This window comes from Melospiza melodia, chromosome 4, assembly GCF_035770615.1.
Source record: "Melospiza melodia melodia isolate bMelMel2 chromosome 4, bMelMel2.pri, whole genome shotgun sequence".
Lineage (NCBI taxonomy): Eukaryota > Metazoa > Chordata > Aves > Passeriformes > Passerellidae > Melospiza > Melospiza melodia.
In genome coordinates, this window is record NC_086197.1 from 586,362 (window position 1) to 607,133 (window position 20,772).

A 20,772-nucleotide genomic window follows, 5' to 3' on the forward strand; every position below is an offset into this window, starting at 1 on the left:
GCTGCCACCAGGCGTGTCCCTTGGCCAGCAGATGTGTCCTGGTGACACAGCAGTGACATGGGGTGGTGGCAGGGAATGCTGGCTGAGGTGACACAGCAGTGACATGGGGTGGTGGCAGGAGTGCAGGGTGTGGTGACACAGCAGTGACACAAGATGGTGGCAGGGAGTGCTGGCTGAGGTGACACAGCAGTGACATGGAGTGCTGGCTGTGGTGCCATGGCAGGGACACAGGGGTGGCAGCAGTGCTGGCTGTGGTGCCATGGCAGTGACAGGAGGGTGGCAGCAGTGCTGGCTGTGGTGCCATGGCAGGGACACAGGGGTGACAGCAGTGCTGGCTGTGGTGCCATGGCAGGGACACAGGGGTGACAGCAGTGCTGGCTGTGGTGCCATGGCAGTGACACAGGGGTGGCAGCAGTGCTGGCTGTGGTGCCATGGCAGGGACACAGGGGTGACAGCAGTGCTGGCTGTGGTGCCATGGCAGGGACACAGGGGTGGCAGCAGTGCTGGCTGTGGTGCCATGGCAGTGACAGGAGGGTGGCAGCAGTGCTGGCTGTGGTGCCATGGCAGGGACACAGGGGTGGCAGCAGTGCTGGCTGTGGTGCCATGGCAGTGACACAGGGGTGGCAGCAGTGCTGGCTGTGGTGCCATGGCAGGGACACAGGGGTGGCAGCAGTGCTGGCTGTGGTGCCATGGCAGTGACAGGAGGGTGGCAGCAGTGCTGGCTGTGGTGCCATGGCAGGGACACAGGGGTGACAGCAGTGCTGGCTGTGGTGCCATGGCAGTGACACAGGGGTGGCAGCAGTGCTGGCTGTGGTGCCATGGCAGGGACACAGGGGTGACAGCAGTGCTGGCTGTGGTGCCATGGCAGGGACACAGGGGTGGCAGCAGTGCTGGCTGTGGTGCCATGGCAGTGACAGGAGGGTGGCAGCAGTGCTGGCTGTGGTGCCATGGCAGGGACACAGGGGTGGCAGCAGTGCTGGCTGTGGTGCCATGGCAGTGACACAGGGGTGGCAGCAGTGCTGGCTGTGGTGCCATGGCAGGGACACAGGGGTGGCAGCAGTGCTGGCTGTGGTGCCATGGCAGTGACAGGAGGGTGGCAGCAGTGCTGGCTGTGGTGCCATGGCAGGGACACAGGGGTGACAGCAGTGCTGGCTGTGGTGCCATGGCAGGGACACAGGGGTGACAGCAGTGCTGGCTGTGGTGCCATGGCAGTGACACAGGGGTGGCAGCAGTGCTGGCTGTGGTGCCATGGCAGGGACACAGGGGTGACAGCAGTGCTGGCTGTGGTGCCATGGCAGGGACACAGGGGTGGCAGCAGTGCTGGCTGTGGTGCCATGGCAGTGACAGGAGGGTGACAGCAGTGCTGGCTGTGGTGCCATGGCAGGGACACAGGGGTGGCAGCAGTGCTGGCTGTGGTGCCGTGGCAGTGACAGGAGGGTGGCAGCAGTGCTGGCTGTGGTGCCATGGCAGTGACACTGGGGTGGCAGCAGTGCTGGCTGTGGTGCCATGGCAGTGACACTGGGGTGGCAGCAGTGCTGGCTGTGGTGCCATGGCAGTGACACAGGGGTGGCAGCAGTGCTGGCTGTGGTGCCGTGGCAGTGACACTGGGGTGGCAGCAGTGCTGGCTGTGGTGCCATGGCAGGGACACAGGGGTGGCAGCAGTGTCCGGGGTGTCCCTGGAGGCTCTCCATGAGGATGTGTCACAGCTCAGGGTTGCTGGGGTCGGCCAGGCTGGATCCCTTGGTGTCCTGGCTCTGCAGGGACGTGCAGTGCCTGAGGGAACTGATGGAGAGAGGCTCAGGTTGGATATTGGGAATAAATTCCTGCCTGGGGGCGTGGGCAGGCCCTGGCACAGGGTGCCCAGAGCAGCTGGGGCTGCCCCTGATCCCTGCAGTGCCCAAGGCCAGGCTGGGCACTGGGGCTGGAGCAGCCTGGGACAGGGGGAGGTGTCCCTGCCATGGCAGGGGTGGCACTGGAAGGGCTCTGAGGTCCCTTCCCACCCAACCATTCCAGAACTCCATGGTTGTGGGATGCAAAGCCAGCTGAGACTAAGACAAGTTCTCCCTTCCCACCCCCCCATTGCTCCCTGTCCCAGCTTCTTCTGTGCATTGTGAGAATTCCCTGTGTTCTTCCATGGCTCTTGCAGCCTTGAGCTCTCCAAAGCATCAGTGCCCATTTAAGCCAGAGCTGTGCAGAATTTTGTGGAACTCGTGGCATTTGTTTTGCTGAGGAAGTGTCCCTGTATATGGCAGGGGTCTGGCTCTGCTCCCAGGGAACAGGGACAGGAGCAGAGGGAGCGACCTCAGGCTGGGCCAGAGCAGCTCAGGGTGGGCACAGCAGGAATTTCCCCATGGAAAGGGGTCAGGCCCTGGCAGGGGCTGCCCAGGGAGCTTTGGGGTGCCCATCCATGGAGGTGTCCCAGGGGAACTCCTGGAGGTGGCACTCGGGGCTCTGGGCTGGGGACAAGGTGGGCATTGGGCACAGCTGGGACTGGATGGGCTGGGAGGGCTTTCTCAACCTCCCTGAATCTGGGACTCTGTCAGACTTTTGGGCACAGATTCTGGGTGACAAAGTTTAGAAATAAAACCCTGAACAGTTTTTGTTCTGATCAATGCCCTTGGTGTGGGTGAATGTTGTACCTGCAGTTAAGTAACCACTTACTGGATGATGAGGAAATACATTTATATTCACATTACATTTAATTTCCATTTGATGTGGGGACCTGCTGCTGGTTGGTCTCTGCCTGGGTGTGTCCCACAGCACACCAGGAATTCCTGGATTTCAGGAGATTGGCTTGGAGATGTGGGGGAGCTCATGGGCTGAGCCAGGCTTGGCTCTTCCCCTGTGATCCCCTTGCACTATCTGTGGTTGTTCTGAGCCTCATCCAGCCTGGCCTTGGACACTGCCAGGGCTGGGCAGTTCAAGTTTGCCCAGTGCTGCAGAGGAGGGGAACTGGGATAACTGGGAGGATCCTGAGTGCCCTGATTGGTGATTCCTTGGCAGGGACTGTCAGTCCCTATGATCTTCCTTTGAGCTGAATGGTTCTGTGAAAGTTCATTTAGGGAAAACAATAAAAGCCTTTGGCCCTCAGGTACCTTTGTTTATTAGTAACTTTTAAAAATCTTTTCCAGGATTGGAATCTTGCAAAGGAATTCACACTGGATGAAAACCATTTCCTGAAGCTGGGTCTATTCCAGGAACTGTAACCCAAATGTTTCTCTGTCCGTGGAGGAGATTTCACATTTGAGGAAACTTCTACCGAAGGTAGGAACATCTCCCTACATGTCCTTTTGTCTTGGAATGGGTTGGGTGGGAAGGGACCCCAGAGCCCCTCCAGTGCCACCCCAGCCATGGCAGGGACACCTCCCACTGTCCCAGGGTGTCCCAGTGTCCAGCCTGGCCCTGGGCACTGCCAGGGATCAGGGGCAGCCCCAGCTGCTGTGGCAATGCCAGCCCAGGCAGGAATTCCTCATTGCCAAGATGCCACCCATGGCTGCCCTCTGGCAGTGGGAGCCATTCCCTGGGTGCTGTCCCTGCAGGCCTTGTCCCCAGTCCCCCTGCAGGCCCTGCCAGGGGCTCTCAGCTCTCCCTGGATCCCTCTCCTCTCCAGGTGAGCACCCCCAGCTCTCCCAGCCTGGCTCCCTGGGAGCTGAGGGGCTCCAGCCCTGCAGCAGCTCCAGGTCCCTCTGCTGTTGGCCCCAGGGCTGCTTTGCAGGTGGGGTCTCACCTGAGCAAAGGGGTAGAATCCCCCTCTGCTGTGGGATCAGCCCACCACTGGGGGATTTCTGACCAGGGCCTGTGAAGTTCCTCATTAAGTGGCCAGTTAATTCCCAGTAATGAGGATGAACTCTGTGATGCTGCTGTGATGCTGGGTGCTCAGTTCTGGTGGCTGCTCCTGGGATTGATCCTGGTATTTAATGCCTTGAGTCGTCTGAGAGGGAATTGTGGTGTTCCAGGGATGTTCCTGGGATGGAGTTTGGGCTGAGGGGCTCGGTCCCTGTGTCCCTTTGCCATCCTGGAGCCTGGGCTGCCTTTTTCCCCATGGAAAGGGGTCAGGCCTTGGCAGGGGCTGCCCAGGGAGCTTTGCAGTGCCCGTCTCTGGAGGTGCCCAAGGAACTCCTGGAGGTGGCACTCAGGGCTCTGGGACAAGGTGGGCACTGGGCACAGCTGGGGCTCCGTGGGCTGGGAGGGCTTTTCCAGCCCCAGGGATCCCGGGGTTCATGGTGTGCTGGCCAGGAGCCTCCCTAGAACCAGGTTCAGCTGGGAAAAAGTGTCCCTCAGAACCTGAGCTCAGGTCCATAGTGGCTGGGAAGGGCATGGAGCTCCTCTTTCCCTGCTCTCCTGGGCACTGCTGTGGCTGTGGCAGGAAATTCCCTGTGGAGGTGCCACACCGTGCCCTCATTGTGGGGCAGGAAAAGGGAATGGGCTGGAATGTCTCACCAGAGTTCCCAGGGAGGAGTGGGAGCCTTCCAGCAGAGCAGCTCAGGCACACCGCAGGAGCTGCCCTCTCTGCAGCAGCACTTCCATTGTGGATTCACTGCCCTGGCATTCCCTGGAGCTGTGGGAGCAGTGCATCCTTCCCAGAGCCAGCAGTGCAGTGGCTGACTTGGGCATTGTCCTCTTGGGAATTCCGTTGGGAAAAGCTCCCCTAATGCTCCAAAGGGAGAGATTTGATGGAAAACAAGTTCTCCCATGGAAATAGGGCATGAGTTAAAGATGCACAGACTGAAATGGTTAGGTGGGATATTGGGAAGGAGTTCCTGCTGGAGCGGTGGTGAGGACTGGGATGGAATTCCCAGAGAAGCTGTGGCTGCCCCTGGGTCCCTGGAAATGTCCAAGGCCAGGCTGGATGGGGCTTGGAGCTCCCTGGTCCTTGTGACAGCTTTGGTAGGCTCAGCCTAATTATTTTTGTGTCCCAAGCAGATGTTGATTCCCTGCTGTTCCTCTTGGGAGCAGAGATCCTTCTGGGATCACTCCCAAATCCACTGGTTTGGGATCTGCCCGTGCCTTTTCCTCTTTCTGATTTGTGCTGATTCATTTCTTCCCTTTCATCCCGCTGCTGAGTCACCAAAGGGAGGGAGTTTTGCTCTAAAGCTGTTTGGGAGTTCCATGCCCAACCCTTCTCTGGGAATTCAGCTGAGCCACTGATCAGCCTGGCCTTGTCCATCTGTGTTTTCCAGGTGGATTTTCCAGTGGTGGAACAGTTTGCTGGAAAAGCTGATTTGGGGGTTCACGTTCAGCAGGTTCAGTGAAGTGAGATTTTGTTCCCTGGAGCTGGGATAACTGTTACTGGATAACTGGAATTAAAGGTGGACAGTTCTTGAGTGGATGTGTGGTCCTGGTGTTCTCCAGACTGCTTCCCATACTGGAATTGGAGGGAATTCCCTTTGTTTTGAGGTATTTTTTGTTGCTTTGTGTAGCAAAGCTTAAAATTATTTATTCTTATGGGGGAAATAGGGAAGATTTTGTATTAAAACTTGGTAAAAAAAAAAAGAATAAGGTTTAAATTTCCATCAGGAATCTGTGTCTGTCCAGGCTAAAACCCACCCTGGATGAAACTGGGACCTGTTCAGCTGGGCCAGAGCTGCTGGAGTTGGGGTGGCTTTGGGATTTTGTACTGGGTGTTACCGGGATGGCGGGAGGATCCCAAAACTCTTTTTGGGAATGTCCCTCCTTCAGCACTTCCATGTGCCCCCACCTAGAAAAAACATCCAGGGATTTATTTTAGCAGGAATGATCTTAAATGGACCTAAAAAATCGGTAAATCTTGGGAATTTTGTCCTGATTTCCAGGAGACATTACCTGGGGGGTTCCTGCCCCTCCCTGTTCGCTTTTCCTGGCGCTGGAGTGCACAGAGCACTTTGGAGAGGTTGGAAAATGCTGTGGATGTTTTCTCTGTGCCTGTGTTTGCTGGGGCTCAGGGGGGCCCTTGGTGACACAGATCTGGCTGGGAGCAACCCTGGGAGAGATCACAGCAGCCCTGGGCCTGGATACTCCTGGAGCTGTGGGATCAGGGGGGCTGGGAAAGTCACCTGAGGGTGACCCTGTCCCCAGCACCGTGTCCCTGTGTCCCTTTGGAGTCACCTGACACTGACCCTGTCCCCAGCACCGTGTCCCTGTGTCCCTTTGGAGTCACCTGAGGGTGACCCTGTCCCCAGCACCACACCCAGGGTCCCTTTGGAGTCACCTGACACTGACCCTGTCCCCAGCACCGTGTCCCTGTGTCCCTTTGGAGTCACCTGACACTGACCCTGTCCCCAGCACTGTGTCCCTGTGTCCCTTTGGAGTCACCTGAGGGTGACCCTGTCCCCAGCACCGTGTCCCTGTGTCCCTTTGGAGTCACCTGACACTGACCCTGTCCCCAGCACCGTGTCCCTGTGTCCCTTTGGAGTCACCTGACACTGACCCTGTCCCCAGCACCGTGTCCCTGTGTCCCTTTGGAGTCACCTGAGGGTGACCCTGTCCCCAGCACCACACCCAGGGTCCCTTTGGAGTCACCTGACACTGACCCTGTCCCCAGCACCGTGTCCCTGTGTCCCTTTGGAGTCACCTGACACTGACCCTGTCCCCAGCACCGTGTCCCTGTGTCCCTTTGGAGTCACCTGACACTGACCCTGTCCCCAGCACCACACCCAGGGTCCCTTTGGAGTCAGCTGAGGGTGGCCCTGTCCCCAGCACCACACCCCCAGCCTGCTCCCCTGCTGTTCCCACTGCAGTCCCCAAAGGGAGCCTTGGTTTCCTGGAGCTGCCGGCAGCAGGAGCCTGGGTGATCATCCATGAAAAATAAATAATTAAAGGACAAATTCCCCACTGGAATTTCCGGGCAGGAGCTCCTCGGGCTCAGAACATTCTGTGTAAAACATTGATTTTGTCGTTTATGCAGATGAGCAGCTCTGGGGCAGGTACTGTCCAGGACACGGCTTTGGGGAGGGGGTGAAATGAAACAAAATTAAATACAATAAAATAAAATAACATATAACAAAATAAAATAAAATATGTGTCTTCCCCCTAGCTCCTGAGCAGGTGGAGAATAAGAAAAAGAACTGAACAGAGCAGAGGTGGCAAAAGGGGTCCTTTGTTTGGGGTTTTAAGCAGCAAGTGCATTGCTTGTTGGAACTTTCTATAAACTCAGCAGGAATTCTGTTGGCAGGGAATTGAATATTCCCAGCCCTGAGGAGGCAGGGTTTGTTAGTCTTGGAATTCTGTGTTGGAACAGGGAGATTAAATATCTCCTGCGTTGTCCCAAAATTGAAACACCCCAACACTGTTTTTTATCATGAATAGGAATTCATTTATGGGCTGGAAACTGATGCTGCTGTGCTGGGACAGGGGAGCTTCAATCCAGTTGGGGCTCAAAGACACACCTACAGAAATCACCTTCCCTGGTGCCTCAGGCTGGGGAGGGCAGGGATGGATGGGATATTGGGAATGAGGAATTGTTCCCTGGCAGGGTGGGCAGGCCTGGCATGGGGTGCCCAGAGCAGCTGTGGCTGCCCCTGATCCCTGGCAGTGCCCAGGGCCAGGCTGGGCACTGGGGCTGGAGCAGCCTGGGACAGTGGGAGGTGTCCCTGCCATGGCAGGGGTGGCACTGGAGGGTTCCTTAGGCCCCTTCCCACCCAGCCATGCCAGGATCCCCTGAGCCTCAGTGCCCACCCTGAGGATCTGTAATTGCTGTTGTTAATGAGCTGTCCCAGAGCCCGGTGCCCACAGGGGTTGCTGTGGGGCTCTCCTTGGCTGCAGCCTCACTGCTCCTTCCCAGCCCTGCAGCTCCTGCAGAGCCTTGGTGGCAAACACAGGGCTTGGGGGGACACTGGAATTTCCCTGTGGGGCTGGGAGATGCTCCCTGGAGAACCGCTCAGGTCCAGCCCCACAGTAGGAACTGACACAGAGCTGCCCTCCTGGAGCCCTCGTGGCTGTTGCTGTTATTGGATATTCCAGAAATAAAATCAGCAGCTGGGAAGGGCTGTGGGTGTCCACCTGAACAAGGGAAAACATCTCTGCTTTACTGGTGGCAAGAGTGACCTAAATTTAAGCACTGAGATGAGAGAAGTAGCAGATGCCATGGAATCAGAGAGTTCTGGAATGGTTGGGTGGGAAGGGACCCCAGAGCCCCTCCAGTGCCACCCCTGCCATGGCAGGGACACCTCCCACTGTCCCAGGCTGCTCCAGCCCCAGTGCCCAGCCTGGCCCTGGGCACTGCAGGGATCAGGGGCAGCCCCAGCTGCTCTGGCAGTGCCAGCCCAGCCCCTCTCCACTCTCGCAGGGGAGGTCAGGCAGCTTTTCCTGGAGATGTATAAAAAGTTCAGGAAAGCTGTGGCATTGCCAGGATTACAATGGGTGTCAGTTTGGAAGGTGAGAATTCTGTGTGGATTCCACACCAATGGAAGGAATATTTCTGCATTTGAGTTGACTGAGCCCCCAAACCTCCTTCACTGAAGGCCTTTGGTGCCAGATTCTCCCTCGGTGAATTTATAACCAAGCAGAGATGGTTAAAAATACCCAAAGAACAGTTTGTGAGGAACACACCGAGCCCAGCAGTGCTGTCACTGCAGTGTCACGTAGGTTGAACATTCAGATGGCTGCTCCCAACTCCAAAATTCAGTGCTGAAATCCCAGAATCCCAAAATCCCTGGATTTGGAAAAGCCCGCCCAGCCCATCCAGTCCAATCTGTGCTTGACCTCCACCTGTCCCCAGCCCAGAGCCCTGAGTGCCACCTCCAGGAATTCCTTGGACACCTCCAGGGATGGGCACCCCAAAGCTCCCTGGGCAGCCCCTGCCAGGGCCTGACCCCTTTCCATGGGGAAATTCCTGCTGTGCCCACCCTGAGCTGCCCTTGCCCAGCCTGAGGCCGCTGCCTCTGCTCCTGTCCCTTTTCCCCCCGGCTGTGCCCTCCTGGCAGGGACTTGTACAGAGCCACAAGGGTCTCTGAGCCTCCTTTGCTCCAGGCTCAGCCCCTGCCCAGCTCCCTCAGCCCTGCTGGGGCTCCATTCCCTTCCCAGCCCCATTCCCTGGGCACTGCAGCCCCTCCAGGGCTCTCCTGAGCTGCCCCCAGGATCCCAGGTGGGCAAATCCTGATGTGTAGAAGAAACTCAGTTTTTCTCCTGTTCCATGTCCTGCTTCTGTGAATGCTTCACTTGAAGGCTCACTGTGGAAGTTGCACCATAAAGGACTGAGAGGTTTAAAATCTAATGGGAAAATTGGGGTCTTCAGCTTTTTGCAAGGCCCTGCTCTGGTGACTGGAAGGCAGAGCCCCCTCAAGTGTCATTCCTGGGGAGAAAGTGGGTTTTTAGGAGGACAGTGTCCAGGCTGTCCTGTAGCTGAGAGTATGCAGAGTGTAACCAGCAGAGGAACAGGCACAGGGACATTTTTGGAAAAAGCCAAAGGAATGGACGGAGAGAGTTCTGTGTGTGGAAATGGGGATGTGGGTTAGGTTAAAAACAGCCTTGTGATCCTGGGTGTGGAATCACATGGTGCTGCTGGATCATCTGTGAATGTGGCACAGGGACACAGCTCAGCCCAGGGGCTGCGTGTGCAGAGCGTGGGAGCAAGGGCTGGCACTGCCCAGGATGTGTCCCCTGTGTCCTGGGAATGACAGCCACTGCCTGCTGTTTGTGGTAATGGCTGCAGAGGGACTGGGGACAAGGCCTGCAGGGACAGCACACAGGGAATGGCTCCTAAGGCCATGGGGTGGCAGTGGGTGGGGTTGATGGTGGGACTCGATGGTCTCAGGGCTCTGACATCAGCAGTGCTGTGATCATGCACAGTAGGTGTGGAGCAGTAACCAGCGCTTTCCTGCCCCCAGCCAGTCGTGTCCCATCACCATGTTCTGGAAGTTTGATTTGAACACAACGTCACACGTGGACAAGCTGCTGGACAAGGAGGATGTGACCCTGGAGGAGCTGATGGACGAGGATGACGTCCTGCAGGAATGCAAGGCCCAGAACCGGCGGCTGCTGGACTTCCTGTGCCAGCAGCGCTGCATGGAGCAGCTGGTCACCCTCATCACCCACGAGCCCCCCGTGGACATGGACGAGAAGGTCCGATTCAAGTAGGTATTGGATCCCTGCTCCCCTGGGACATGCCAGCCAGGGATCCCGGGGCTGAGAACACACATTCCACCCGGGCTCCGTTGTGCCGCCTCCTCGGGGGAGGCTTTGAGCACTGGGGATGTTCCAGCTCTTGGGGTTTGGAGGGAATTGGTTTGGTTTTGATGGTTTGACATTGAGTTGGTCTCCAAAAAAATTCCTATTTCAAGTAATGTCTCCAAAAAAACATAGCTCAAGTAATGCCTCAAATAATCAAATCTCAAATAATGTAAAAAAAAAAAAAAATCTTATCTCAAAAAATCTTATCCAGAGCTCCTAGCTGGCCTGGAAGTGGCTTGTCCTAGTGGCTTGTAGGGAATGCAGAGATTGGGAAAGATCCTGGTGTAGAAACTTGCTGTTCCCTCAAAATCCAAAGCCCCCTGAATAGGTTTTTATAGGAAAGGGAAGCACAAGAGGTAGAAATCTCTGAACTCAATGGGTTTCCAATCCCATAGAACAAAGTGAGCTGAAAAATGAATAAAATCTGGGTTATTTTCAGTGTGCTGCATGTCCAGATCCTGCTGATTTTAGGGATCACAGCTGTGGGCAGGCCCTGCCTCTGCTCAGACCACGCTGAGCTCCTCACAGGGGTTTAGTTCTCACCAGAGTTGTGTTTATGTATTTTTAACCCAATGTATACTCAAAAATATTGACATTTGGGTTTGGGGAGTTTGTTTGCTTTTGTGAAGTTCTTACAAAGTTTATATAAAAATAAAAGGCTGCTCTGACTATAAATAAATGAAACTGGGCAGGTTTTTCCTGGTGGGGATGGATCAGGGCTGGGGTTGGTGGAAAGCCACAGAAGTGCCACGTTCAGGTGTGGTTTTGGGTAAGAGTTGATAATGGTGTGGGGTGGCTATTCCCAGGTGAGTGAATGCCCGGGAGTGTGTGGGGTAATAACCTGGATTATCCTGTAGCTGCTGTGCAAGGATCCTGCTCTGAAGGGTGAATTTGGGACCCACCTGCAGAGCTGCATCAGCCCTGGGGCCAGCAGCTGAAGGACCTGGAGCAAGTCCTGGAGCTGCTTCCAGGGCTGGAGCCCCCTGCTCAGGAGAGGCTGGGAGAGCTGGGGGTGCTCACCTGGAGAGGAGAAGGCTCCAGGGAGAGCTGAGAGCCCCTGGCAGGGCCTGCAGGGGGACTGGGGACAAGGCCTGCAGGGACAGCACACAGGGAATGGCTCCCACTGCCAGAGGGCAGCCATGGGTGGCATCTCGGCAATGAGGAATTCCTGCCTGGGCTGGCATTGCCAGAGCAGCTGGGGCTGCCCCTGATCCCTGCAATGCCCAAGGCCAGGCTGATCACTGGGACACCCTGGGACAGTGGAGGTGTCCCTGCCATGGCAGGGGTGGCACTGCAGGGGCTCTGAGGTCCCTTCCCACCCAGCCATGCCAGAATTCCCTGACTATTACCAAACAGGTGAAGAGTGAGGGAAGGGGGGCACAAGGACAGAGGTTTCAAGAAGGAAATTCAGGCTGGAACACCGAGGGCTGATGTTCATGGAGCATTTTCTTGGCAGCTCTTGGGACTCCCAGGCAGAGCAGGCCCAGAAGCATCTCCAAAGCCTGGAGAGGGGAAGGAGGGTTTGAGTTCATTAGAGACCAGGGAAGCTTTTGGGATAAATAAAGGCTGAGCAGGAAGAATGGGCTCTGTGTAAATCCAGATGGAATCCCACTTTGGCTCTTCAGGAAAGGTTATAAAAGTTGGTGAAGTGGAACAGGGAGAAACTTGATAGCTTTGGAAGGATCTGCAGCTGGGGATGCGTGGAGAGGGGATCATCCAGAGGCTTTGTCCCTGGAACAGTGGGATGGAGGTTCATAAAGTTCAGAGGGGAAATTGCAAAGAGGAAAAGTCCCCCGTAAATCCCCATCCAAGCAGAACTTGTGGAGTGAAACACCTGAAAGGAGGCTGGAGCAGGAAAGGAGAGTGTGAATCTGGGATCTGCCAATGAGCTGCTGAGCCCAGCACCGAGGGGAGCTCAGCTTGCAGGGGTCAGAGGGGGAGTTCGGGTGAGGTGAGGTCCCTGCAGCCTGGGAACCTCCAGGGCTGGGATGTGGTGCCAGAACGGGAATGGTGAGGGGTTGGATCAGACCCGGGCTGTGAACTGCAGGAGCAGAACCTGCTGGGACAGAGAGAGCTCCCATTTCTCCCCTGTCCATGGGGTGTGTATCCCAGGGAGGCTCCACACACAGATCTTTAGGAATTGTGGATGTTTTGTGCATGGAATGAGCCCAGGAAAAGGAGAAAAGAACAGTGGTGTTCCTTCGGGGCTGTGAGGGATGGAAGGGCTGGAAGGTCCCTCTGTGGTGGTGACAGTGACATCCTCAGCCTCAGCTCCTTGGGCAGCACCAAGCCTGGAACAGCAGCAGCAGGGCCTGAGGGGCTTTTGGAACCTCCAGGGCTGGAACTGCAGAACAGGAGGCTGCTGGGGGAGGGAATGGTGCAGGGAAAGGGTCAGAGCTCCCAGCTGGCCTGGAAGTGGCTTGTCCCAGTGGCTTGTAGGGAATGCAGAGATTGGGAAAGATCCTGGTGTAGAAACCTGTGGTCACAAATCACTAATAACCCGTTGTGGGAAAAGTGTCCTCACCAGAGGGAGTCAGTCATGGGATGGGTTGGATGGGAAGGGCCTCAGAGCCCCTCCAGTGCCACCCTGCCATGGCGGGGACACCTCCCACCGTCCCAGGCTGCTCCAGCCCCAGTGCCCAGCCTGGCCTTGGGCACTGCCAGGGATGCAGGGGCAGCCCCAGCTGCTCTGGGCACCCTGTGCCAGGGCCTGCCCACCCTCCCAGGCAGGAATTCCTTCAGTTCCTTTGTGGAGGGCAGATCTCCAGTTCCCATCTCACTTGTGCTGGCTCTGGTGTGTCACTGCAGGTACCCCAACACGGCCTGCGAGCTGCTGACCTCGGACGTGCCGCAGATCAACGACAAACTGGGCGGGGACGAGACCCTGCTCAACATCCTCTATGACTTCCTGGACCACGAGCCCCCCCTGAACCCCCTCCTTGCCAGCTTCTTCAGCAAGACCATCGGGAACCTCATTGCACGGAAAACAGAACAGGTGGGGATGGGTCTGTCCCAGTCCAGGGAATTCCCTGGCACTGCCCGTGCCGTGTCCTTGCTGTGAGCTCATGGTGCTCCTGGAGCTGGGTTTAACGTTGGAGGTGAAATGGGGTCTCTGAAAGTTCTCAGAATTCCTCAGTGCAGGGACATGCTACTGTGGACAGACTCTTCCCAGGACTTTGAGTTGGGATCTGCCACAGCCAGGATATCCCCATGGCACAGCTAAAGCTTCACTTTTCATGCCAAGGCATTTTGAGGATCATCAGAGTCATCCCAATCCATACACGAGGCCTCAGGCTCATCCTTGTGAAAGGGGTGCTGAGGCATGGGCTGAACACGGATTCAGGACTACTCACATCCCAATAAATACCAGGGTTGTAAATGCTGCCTGGTAGGGAGCTTGAGAGGAAAGGAAAATCCTCCAGCTTCACTTACTTTCCATGGCATTGGGTTTTTCTGTGACACAGAGGGGAGAAAAGCTGCCTGAAAAGATCTGATTTGGTGTTGCCTTGGAATAAGAATTACTCCCTTGTTCCCTGGAGAGTTCCCAGCCCAAGGTCGGTGGTTGAGACAAAAAGGAGAAGCTGTGGGAGCTGTGAGGGAGGAGTTGTGAGGGAGTTGAGGGGGATCTGTGAGGGAGCTGTGGGGGATTTGTGAGGGAGTTGGGGGGGGTTTGTGGGGGAGCTGTGAGAGAGCTGTGGGGGATTTGTGAGGGAACTGTGTGTCCCACTGGCAGCTGATGCAGGCTCCTGTTTCCACAGGTGATCTCATTTTTGAGGAAAAAGGACAAGTTCCTGAGCCTGGTGCTAAAGCACATCGACACCTCTGCCATGATGGACCTGCTGCTGCGCCTCATCAGCTGCGTGGAGCCCACGGCGCTGCGCCAGGACGTGCTCAACGTGAGGGCCTTCCCCTGCCAGCCCCTGTCCCTGCCTGGCTGGGGACAGCTGGGGTCTGTGGGTGTTTTATCCCAGGAGCACATCCACCCCTCAGGCAGCTCCTGTTCCCAGGGCTGGGGTCACTCTGTGGGGTCCCTCATTGTGGCTCCAGGGCAGCAGCCTGGGTCACTCCTGGCAGCAAAGGGGTTCCCACTCGTTTTTCCATGGAGCAACCTCTCTTCAGCTGGAGAGCTTGGAGAAAGGAAAACTGTGTTTTCCCAGTGTTCAGAAATTCAGACATTCATTGGGACAGTAATTCGTGTAATTCCTTACCATGTTCAAGAATCATAGAGTCAAGGAATCCTGGAATGGTTGGGGTTAGAGAGGACCCTAATGCCCCTCCAGTGCCCCCCGTGCCATGGCAGGGACACCTCCCACTGCCCCAGGCTGCTCCAGCCCCAGTGCCCAGCCTGGCCTTGGGCACTGCCAGGGATCAGGGGCAGCCCCAGCTGCTCTGGCAATGCCAGCCCAGGCAGGAATTCCTCATTGCCAAGATGCCACCCATGGCTGCCCTCTGGCAGTGGGAGCCATTCCCTGGGTGCTGTCCCTGCAGGCCTTGTCCCCAGTCCCCCTGCAGGCCCTGCCAGGGGCTCTCAGCTCTCCCTGGATCCCTCTCCTCTCCAGGGGAGCACCCCCAGCTCTCCCATCCAGGCTGTGGAGCAGAGGGGCTCCAGACTCATCCCTGGAAATGTTTTTCCTTGTAATGGAAGTTTGCTCATTTCCCAGGCAGCTGAGTTTGGGCATTGTTGGGATGAGTCTGGGGGATGTCCCACGTGCAGCAGTTTTCCTGGAGCAGGAGTGGGATGTGAATGGAAACGGATGGAGATGAGGGGCTGAGCACGTGGGGCTGGCAGGGAGGAGTGGCAGGGAGCCTTTGGAGCGGACCTTCCTGGTTTGCCTGGGCCAGAAGGGAGGATAGGGAATAGTTTACATGGAGAACAGGAAGTTGTGGAGCAAGGTGAAGGTGCAGTGACAGCTGTTCCAGCATCTGGCAGGAGGTGGAATTGCTGGGTGTGAGCAGCAGGAAGAACAGGAGCTGCTGGGAGAACGTGGTGGGGTTCTGCCACCACTGCTCAGATGAGGCTGTTTGTCCCTGGAGCATTCCATGTTTTCCGAAGGGCCCTGCGTGTTAGTTCCATAGCAGGATGCAAATCCACATCAATCCCCATCCATGCTGATGCAAATCTGAATACATCCCTGTCCCTGCCTTAGGGATGGGATTGGAGATGGAAGGAAGGGCTTTCCCTTCCTGCAGAGCTTCCCAGAGCCCTTCTTGCTCTGAGTTCTTGGACATCCATTGAGGATTTTCTCTGCTGCTCTTTTCCCTGCAGTGGCTGAATGAAGCCAGGATTATCCAGAGACTCGTGGAGCTGATCCATTCGAGCCAGGATGAGGATGTGAGTGGCGCATGGCTGGGATTTGGGGGGCTGGGTTCTAGGGTCCGGGAGATTTCTGTTTGCCTTGTCCTGGTGACCTGTGGAGGAGCCATGGGGATGGCCTTGGGATGTCCCATCTTCTGCTCAGCACCAGATGAGGGGAATTGGAGTGGTTTCATCTGCTTTTGACTTACTTTACTCCCAATTTCTTTGTTCTGCTGCCTCAGTTCATCTCAGTCCTATGGACAGTGGGGATTTCCCTTGGGATTAGGGAGGAGCCTGCTGTTCCTGGGAGATCCTTTAAAATCAGCCACTTCATGCCATTTTCAAATCTTTCTAACCCCAAGTAGGAATTCAGTTGTAAAGTCCAGAAAATGCAGTTCTCTGAGCCCAGTTCCCTCAGCTCATCCCAGGCAAACTTCCCTCTGCAAGGGGAAAACTGGGAACATCCCCATGGATTGGATTTTGTTGGAGCAGATGTTGAGGTACAGCAAATCCATAGAGGCTTCTGATGGCCAGAAGCAGAGGACGAATTCCTCAAACGCTCCTGGAAAGCCTTTTAAATCCCAGGAATTAAATGGTGAAGGGTTTTCTCAAGCAGGAAAGCTGAGCAGTGAGGGGAAGGATGGGATGTTTGTGTTGTAGATGTGCAGATTAGCAGGATTGAGGAGAGAAAAAGGAATCCTCACCCCTGAGCTCCTGAATGGTCACGTTTGGGCCAATCTCCTTTGAGTGCAAAGCCTGTTGGTGCTGCAGCTCCAGGAGTGTCCAGTCCTGAGTAACTCCAGGGGGAGCAGGAGTGGTGTTGATCCCAGCCAGAGCATTCCAGCCTGGCCAGGTGCTGAGGCTGCTCCTGTCCTGTTTCCAGAGGCAATCCAACGCTTCCCAGACCCTGTGTGACATCATCAGGCTGAGCAGAGACCAGAGCACTCAGCTCCAGGATGTCCCGGAGCCAGATCCACTTCTCACAGCACTGGAATCGTGAGTACTGGGGGCACTGGGCGTACTGGGGGCACTGGGTGCCCTGGGAGTGGCTCCTGGAGCGCTCTGCAGGGAGCAGAGAGCAGGGATGTTCCTTTGGAGCTGGAGCAGCTCTGAATGGCCTCTTCAGTGATCTGGGGGTTGGGGCTCTGTCCAGAGGCAGGAGAGGGGATCAGGGAGCCCAAAGGTCCCACCTGATCCAGGGTGAGAAGCAAAAACCCAAGGAATTCCAGCCTGGCGAAGGGAGGGTTGTGTGGGACCTCACAGCACCTTCAGGGTCTGAAGGGATCTCAGAGGAATCCCAGAACCTTTAATGAGGGCTGGGATTCCCTGCAGTGGCAGGGGTGATGGCCATGGATCCCATGGTACTTACAGACTTTTTTGGTAATTTTAGGCTCTCTTTGTACTTTTGGAGAGGGTTGTGGGACCCTGCACTTCCAGGAACTATCTCCAGAATTCTTGCTCAAAATAAAGGAGCATTTTGGGCAAAGGGGTTCTCTTGCTTCTCTTCCCTTTCTGCTGAAGGTCACAAAGCTCATCACCCTTCCTGGCCAGTTTTCCCAGCATTACAGTGACCTTTTGGGTTTTGGATAACTTTTATCATTCCTGAGTCAGGAATGAATGATCAGCCTGAAGGAGGTGGGATCAGGGAATGAACCCCAAATCCAGTTTCAGGAGATACTACTGGGTGCAATAAAGGGAATTTGGTTCATTGTAGAAAATTGCCGCCTTTTCCTGCCTCTGCCTCCCCTGTTCTGCTGACAGAGGGTATTTAGATGCTCCTCATTAAAAGAATCCTCCCTCATTCAGCTGTTTTTACATTTTTGTCTCATATTTTATTTATACCCATGGAAAGGAGACTTTTTGGAACGTTAGAAAATAGTCAGGATTGGGCTGTGAACTCCAGGGATGCTGGGTTTGGCTGGACATGGGACTGGGGAAGGCAGGGAAGGGGAAGGGTCTTCCTGAGGGCTGGACTTTGGGGAGCTGTCCCTGAGGGACAAAGCTGGGATGTGGTGAGGGACAGGAACTGCAGGAACTGGAGCAACAACTGACAGAACCAGAGGACACAGTCTTAAACTGCGCCAAGGGAAATTCAGGTTGGAGAGCAGGAAAAAGCTTTTCCAGCAAGGGGAATAAAGTTCTGAAATGACTGCCCAGGGAGATGGTGCAGTCTCCATCCCTGGGTGTGTTTAACCAGCCTGGATGTGGCACTGGGTGCCAGGGGCTGCCTCAGGGGTTGGGGCTGGGCTGGAGTCGATGACATTGAAGGTCTCTCCCAACCCGGTGATGGTGTGAGCTGGGGAGCAGGGCTGGCCTCAGCCTCCTGTTCCTGCCACCGTCATTCCTTGGTGTGGCACAGGGCAGTGGGAAGCGTGGGATGTTCCCTGTGCCTTCAGTGCCTGGCGGGCGCAGCAGGGGCAGCCCCAGCCCCGTGTGAGCGAGCCCTGTGTCCCCAGGCAGGAGTGCGTGGAGCAGCTCCTCACCAACATGTTCGACGGGGAGCAGAGCGAGACCTGCATCGTCAACGGAACCCAGGTGCTCCTGACGCTGCTGGAAACGCGGCGCTCCGGGTGAGCCGGGACCGCCGGGGTCGCCAGGGTTACTGGGATCGCTGGGATCACCGGGATTGCCGCGATCACCGGGATTGCCAGGATTACTGGGATCACCAGGATCACTGGGATTACTGGGATCACTGAGATTACTGGGATCACTGGGATTGCCAGGATCACTGGGATCGCCAGCATTGCTGCGATCACCGGGATTGCCAGGATTACTGGGATCACCGGGATCACTGGGATTACTGGGATCACTGGGATTGCCGGGGTCACTGGGATTGCCAGGATCACTGGGATTGCTGGGATTACCGGGATCACCGGGGTCACTGAGATCACCAGGATCACTGGGATCGCCGGGATTGCTGGGATTACTGGGATCACTGGGGCACTGGGATTGCTGGGACTGCTGGGATTGCCAGAATTATTAGGATCACTGGGATTGCCAGGATCCCTGGGATTACTGGGATTACCAAGATCCCTGGGATTACCGGTATTACTGGGATCACTGGGATTACCAAGATCCCTGGGATTACTGGTATTACTGGGATCACTGGGATTACCAAGATCCCTGGGATTACCAGTATTACTGGGATCACTGGGATTAGCAGGATTACTGGGATCACCAGGATTACTGGGATTATTGGGATTACCAGGATCACTGGGGTCACTGGGATCACCGGGGGCTCCAGGCTGGGCTGGGGGCACTGCCCAGACACAGGGAATGGCTTCAAACTGGAAGATGGGAGTCTTAGATGGGATATTGGGAGGGAATTTGTGGCTGGGAGGGTGGGCAGGGCCTGCTGCTCCTGCATCCCTGGCAGTGTCCAAGGCCAGGCTGGACACTGGGGCTGGGAGCAGCCTGGGACAGTGGGAGGAACAAACATTGTTAGGTAGCTCTTGCTGGGCCGAACACTTCTCTGGAAGTGTTTGGGAGTTTGGAACCCCAGGCCCCACTTTGGGAATGTTTGGTTTGCCAGCTCTTCTGGGAGGTTATTTCTGGTCAGCTCCTCCTGAGCTCAGCACAAGTTTGGTTGTGTGAGCAGCACCTGGGAAATTATACCAATATTAACTAATACAGTATAATAAATAATGGGAATAACTAATATAATGGAATCAATATTGTGCAGGTATGGGAATGTGTTCAGGAGCTGAATATTACTATTTTTCATCCTCATTTTTGAAGAGAAAACCACTGACATGGCCAGTGTGACTGGAGGCTCTTTAACAAATCTCCACCTCTGGATACTGGGGGCGGTTCTGGGCCCCAGGAGAAGGAAGATGGAATGCAGGAAGTGTAGAAGGAAAATGGTTTTAGTGGAATTGCTGATTGAACACCAGGTTGGGCACTGGTTTAATATCATAAAGTCCCAGAATCCCAGGATGGACTGGGTTGGGAGGGACCGTGAGGACCCTGGTATCACTTGGTTGTTCAGAATGGGAAGAGGGAATGGTGAGTGACTCCAGTGAATCCTGGTGTTCCCTCAGAGTGGAAGGCCTGATGGACTCGTACACTCAGGGATTCGAGAGGTCTTACACTGTCAACAGCAGCATCTTACACGGCATCGAGCCCCGGCTCAAGGACTTCCACCAGCTGCTGCTGTGCCCGCCCAAGGTACCGCCGGCACTCCCGGGGCTCCGGGCAGCTCCATGGACACGTGGCCAGGGAGGGGAAATCCACTCCAAACCCTGTAACTCAGGGATGAGCAGCAGCAGTCTGAGAGCTGTGTTCAGGGAAATCTTTGGGGCTGGGGAGATGGGAAGGGATGGAGGGGAAGAAACTTTCAGTGCATAGTTGGATTTTAATCTTCTGATTTGGAAGTTAAATCTCCCAGTGGCCCCAGAACCATCCTCTTGGGAAGGTGGTTTATGTTTCCCTGCTGAGAACATTCCTGAAATGGGTGGGTTCTGTTAAATCTGAGAATTCCAGAACAGATGGGGTTGTTAGGGATCATCCGGTGCTACTCCATGCAGGGCAGGGTCACTGGAGCAGGTGACAGAGGGACGCGTCCAGCTGGGATTGGGATGCCTGCAGAGTGGGGCACTCAGGCCCTCCCTGGGCAGTGCAGGGTTCCAGGGCTCTGTCCCCTCCATGGGAAGCTCTTGCCCCCGGTGAGGTGGAATTCCCCTGGTTGGATTTATGGCCAAGGCCCTGCAGAACCCTGGTGCAGGTGCCCTGTGGGAACGCTGCCCTGCCCTGACTGCCCTCCCTGCCCGCAGAAACCGGCGATCCTGACCACGCTGGGGGTGCTGGAGGAGCCGCTGGGGAACGCGCGGCTGCACGGCTCGCGGCTGATCGCGGCGCTGCTGCACGCCAACACGCCCAGCATCAACCACGAGCTCTGCAGGCTGGGCACCCTGGACTTGTTACTTGTGAGTGTTTGGGGCACTGGGGATGGGACCTGGGATCCCTCTGTGCGGGGCTTGTGCCAGGGGGACAAAGTCCTGACATTTCCCTTACCTGCTCCAGTGAGCAGGACTTGTTACTTGTGAGTGTTTGGGGGCACCGGGGTGGGACCTGGATCCCTTCTGTGCAGGGATTGTGCCAGGGGCCAAAGTCCTGACATTTCCCTTACCTGCTCCACAAGGAGCAGATCCCTGGAGGAGCTTTTGTGATCCAAATCCGACTGTTTGGGGTTTTGGACCGAGCCTCACACTTCCAAGTCCATGTTAGTTCAGTGGAGAAGGTGTGAAACAGTCTCTGCTGTGAGTGTGAGCTCGTGGAATGATGAGAGATTAATTTTCTCCCAGGATCCCTGAGGCTGGAAAAAGCCTTGC

At 56.0% G+C, this 20,772-nt stretch overlaps 1 protein-coding gene across 3 annotated transcripts in view; it reads left to right on the forward strand.

The window, feature by feature from the left end:
* PPP6R2 (protein phosphatase 6 regulatory subunit 2) overlaps positions 1-20,772 on the forward strand; it is a 57,181-nt gene that overhangs the window by 18,339 nt on the left and 18,070 nt on the right. Inside the window, exons 2-11 of one of the 3 annotated variants that reach the window (XM_063153585.1) lie at positions 3,132-3,264; positions 5,181-5,397; positions 9,804-10,049; positions 12,955-13,141; positions 13,905-14,042; positions 15,413-15,478; positions 16,326-16,438; positions 17,899-18,012; positions 19,483-19,609; positions 20,215-20,367. In XM_063153585.1, coding sequence (XP_063009655.1) covers positions 9,823-10,049; positions 12,955-13,141; positions 13,905-14,042; positions 15,413-15,478; positions 16,326-16,438; positions 17,899-18,012; positions 19,483-19,609; positions 20,215-20,367 — 1,125 coding nt within the window. In that variant the 5' untranslated portion in view covers positions 3,132-3,264; positions 5,181-5,397; positions 9,804-9,822. The remainder of the gene's footprint in view (positions 1-3,131; positions 3,265-5,180; positions 5,398-9,803; positions 10,050-12,954; positions 13,142-13,904; positions 14,043-15,412; positions 15,479-16,325; positions 16,439-17,898; positions 18,013-19,482; positions 19,610-20,214; positions 20,368-20,772) is intronic. The other 2 variants (XM_063153584.1, XM_063153586.1) reach the window with 2 other exon arrangements.